Source organism: Echinops telfairi, unplaced genomic scaffold, assembly GCF_000313985.2.
Source record: "Echinops telfairi isolate 266 unplaced genomic scaffold, ASM31398v2 ScPeMD7_7424;HRSCAF=8462, whole genome shotgun sequence".
Classification (NCBI taxonomy): domain Eukaryota; kingdom Metazoa; phylum Chordata; class Mammalia; order Afrosoricida; family Tenrecidae; genus Echinops; species Echinops telfairi.
Window position 1 is genome coordinate 80,975,022 of NW_022111324.1, and position 4,237 is coordinate 80,979,258.

At 41.8% G+C, this 4,237-nt stretch overlaps 1 protein-coding gene across 1 annotated transcript in view; it reads right to left on the minus strand.

Moving 5' to 3' along the window:
• Positions 1 to 4,237, minus strand: part of LOC101657797 (kinesin-like protein KIF28P) — an 85,551-nt gene that overhangs the window by 16,432 nt on the left and 64,882 nt on the right. Inside the window, exon 16 of the mRNA XM_004700175.2 lies at positions 891 to 998. Within this exon, the coding sequence (XP_004700232.2) occupies positions 891 to 998 (108 nt within the window). The remainder of the gene's footprint in view (positions 1 to 890; positions 999 to 4,237) is intronic.

Below are 4,237 nucleotides of genomic sequence, written 5' to 3' on the forward strand. Positions count from 1 at the left end.
CCCCATGCACCCTTGATAATTTATAAATTATTATTATATCTTATATCACACTGCCCGGCATCCCCCTTCACCTACCCCAGGATGCTTTCTTAATGTACACTTACCCTTTATATAAAACTCTCTCTTATACACATGAGGGTCTATGAATTTTGTTTCTCTAGTCTACCCAGACTAACACAGATAACTACCCCTTTCTAGTTCCTCCTTTGAAGACAGAGGGAGAGGAAATAGGGTTTTATGTTCCTAGTAAGGAACTTACTGACAGCAAATAATATCAAACCTGAAAGGGGAGCAGTTAGTGGAGTCTGTGAAACAGTCATTTAGAAGTCTTAGCAAGAGTGTGGAGTGTGAGTTTTTCTCACTGCTTCAGAATAGCCACTTTCCCATTCTCTCACATTTCTGCACACATGCACATGCACACACACCATCACCATCAATTCTGAGGCTCCCTTTTGGTGGCTGGTTGTTCAGATAGTTAAAGCACATGGCTGCTAACCACAAAGCTGAAGGTGTAAGTGGACCCAGAAAGTCTTGGAATGAAGGCCTGATCTCTGCTGACCAATCAGCCGTTGACAACCCAGCGGAGCACAGTCCTATTTTGATATAAATGGGGCTGCCATGAGGTGGAATCTACTTAGTGGTAACTGGTTTTCTGGCAATAAATAAGAAATGCTCGACACTGGTGGCTCAGACAGATCCCAGGAGAGGATGTGGAGAATGGCACCCCCATCCTAGACTCAGGCACTCAGCATCCCTACGCACACTTGAAAACTTGTTGCCCCTTCACTGGGTCTCCTCAGACTGTAGCTGATCAAAATAACCTTCGTCCCTAGGAAAGTTTCTCTGAACCCCCCAGAGCAGGCTCACACCATCTACAGACACAGCCTCACCTCATGAGTCCTCTGGCTTGTCACCTTCACCATGACCTCCTTCTGTAAGTCATAGCCCCTGGAATCTGATGATGCCAAATTCTTCACTTTCAATTCCATCTTAAGCCCCTGGCAAAGGAAACAATTGTTGCTTTAAAATCCTCTATTTAAAAAAAAACAAAAACAAAAACAAAAACAAAAAACAAACAAAAAAATCCTCTATTTTTTTCCCCAGGATAATCCTATATAAGTATATCTTTTTCACCACACCTAGCAATGAGACAGAATTTCTAAAAGAAGATAGTCCCACACTTGCTCCTTGGAATCCTCACCAATATTAATGATTGAACTCCAACATTTCTCAACAGTAGATTAGAACTAACACTTACAGTATTTACCAAAGAGAAGATATTTCTGAGAAGTTTACAGCTGGTTCGTAGTCTCCCTCTGGAAGCTAGCCCCAGCCCAGAACTTGATATAGCAGCCATCAGACTGCCTGGACTCAGAAAGGCCCTTTTGAAGAACCATCTAGAATGGGTTGGTCATGGCAAGCACGTATTAAGCTGAGGCCCTGGTGCCCCTGGCGAATCAAGGATGAAAAATGGTGCTCATAGTTTGAACTGAGAAGTTGTAAGGTCTGTTGCTAGCTCTTATCATGACCTTAAGCCAATTCCTCTCCTCGTTGGGCCTCTGCCTTTATTTATAACATGAGTCAGTCTGGGTCAACAGGAGTGACACGGGTGTTGGACCTGTTCTCTAAAATCTGCTGTGGACCTGGCATTTGTCAGTTTTCTGGTCCATGATAAATAATTTCTATGGAGGTTCACTGCAGGACGGCTCACTGTTCACAATAACTGAAAGGTAGAAACAACCTAAATGTCAATCAACAGATGAATGAATAAACAGAAAAATGCTATATACACACAATCGGATAATACTGTCAGATGCTACAAATTGATAAAACTTGAAAATATTATGCTGAGTGAAAGTACTGTTTATGTTAGGTGCTGTTGAGTTGGTTCCAACTCATAGTCACCCTCTGTATAACAGAACAAACACTGCCTAGTCCCGCAACATCCTCACAATTACTATGTTTGACCACAATGACACACATAAAGATTGATATATTAGGCATTAGTGAGCTGAAATGGACTGGCATTGGCCATTTTGAATAAATAAATCTATGACTTACTAGGTCAGGAGTAGCACAATCAAAAGGAATGGCATGGCATTTGTTGTCAAAAAGGACAGGACATTGCAAAATCTATCATGATGTACAATGCTGTGATAGGATTCTATCTATTTGCCTTCAAGGAAATCCAATCAATACAAATATTATTCAAATTTATGTACCAGCCACAAAATGTAATGATGAAGACATTGGAGAATTATACCAATGTGCCCGTGGGTAGTTGACCGAGCAAGCAATCAAGATGCCTGGATGGTTACTGGTGATTCTAATGCAAAAGTTCAAAACAAACAGAAAGGAACAGTAGTTGGAAAATATGGTCTTCATGATAGAAATAAAACTGGAGATTACATGATAAGATTCTGCAAAACCAATGACTTGTTCCTAACAAATACTTTTTTTAGCAACATAAAAAGCAACTATACATGTGGACTTCCCCCAATGGAATACAGAGAATTCAAATTGACTACACCTGTGGGAAGACAGGATGGAGAAACTCAATGTCAGCAGTTAAACCTGACCAGAGGCTGAACTGGACAAACCATCTATTGTTTATATGTAAGTTCAGGATAAAGCCAAAGATAACTAAAACAAGTCCACAAGAGATAAAATATGACCTGATTCTTTCCCACTTGAATTTGGAGAACATCTCAAGAACAGATTTAACGAATTGAACAGTAATGACAGAAGACTTGATGAGCTGTAGGAGGATGTCAAGACCATCATTCAGGAATTCAGCAAAAGGTCATTAAAAAGACAGCAAAGAAAAAGATCATAGTGGATGTCAAAAGAGACTCTGAAACTTGTTCTTAAACAGTGTAGCTAAGGCAAATGGAAGAAATGATGAATTCAAAGAGACAAATTAAAAATTTTCAAAGGGGAGCTCAAGAAGTCAAACTTAAGAATTATGACTCAATATAAAGAAGACCAATATCCTCACAACAGGAAACATCATGATAAATGGAGGAAAGATTGAAGTTGTCAAGGATTTTGACTTGCTTGGACCCACAATCAATGCTCATGGAAGCAGCAGTTAAGAGCTCAAAAGATACGTTGCATTAGGTAAATCTGCTGCACAAGACCTCTTTAGAGCATCAAGAAGCAAGGGTGTCACTTTGAGGACTAAGGTGGTCTTGACTATGCCAGGGTATTTTCCATAGCCTAATACGCATGTGAAAGAGTGAAGAAAGAATAAGAAAGAGCGGAGAAGAATGGATACATTTTAATTATGCTGCTGGAGAAGAATATTGAAAGTACCACGGACCTGGGGAGGCTACGAGGTAGTGTCCATGTAGAATCACCCTTCCAGTGCTCCTGCTAATAGAAAATTAAGAGGTAGGGAGGCCAATAGTGGGAGTCAGGGTGCCAGAAACAGAGTTCAAGTGTATTAGGGTCTGTGTCTCAGACCTCCCCCTGCAATTTTTGCCAAGGAGCCACTCAAGGGCTCACTGAAATGCTGTAAGTTCACCACATCTGCCTGTGGGCTCTGCTAATCCCTCGCCAGATCCAGCAGGTCCACCATTCCTTCTTGTGCCCAAGATACAAGAACCACAGCGTGCAGTATTTTCCACAGACTGTGCTTTGTAAAGGTGGTCATAATCTCAGGCTCAGGGAGAACCTTCCAGAACTAGTCACAAGGACTCACACCAGAGGTATCCTCTCTGCAACCCTTCCTGCTCCTGCATTCTCAGGCTTGGCATCTCTTCTCCCCAGGCAGAAACAGAGCGACTGCCAGTGTGGGTAACAACAGATAATTAGACACTAATTTGCTGCAATTGGAGAGCCCTCAGATATTCACCTGTGATAGAGTGTATATCCCTGGAGTACAGCCTGTAGAGTTGTGCAGGAGGGAGCTGGGGGTGACACAGCAGGGCAGCTGGGGCAATTCAGACCCAGTGGGCCCAAAACCTACTCAACTAATCTGATCCTTCTTCCCTGTGGGACAGCACAGACAGACCCAAAACTAGGCCACCCTACAAGCCCATTATAAAAACAAACAAACAAACAAACACACTTTTAAAATGCTTTCAATTTGAGGCTGTGTTCCTTTGTGTAACTTTGAATGCAAGCCACCAGAAACCTGGTCCATGAACATAGATTTAACATAACAAAAGAGGCAGATAGCAGAATGCTGCAATTCAAGCCAAAAAATTGTTCTACCTGTTTGGGGCATGACAAA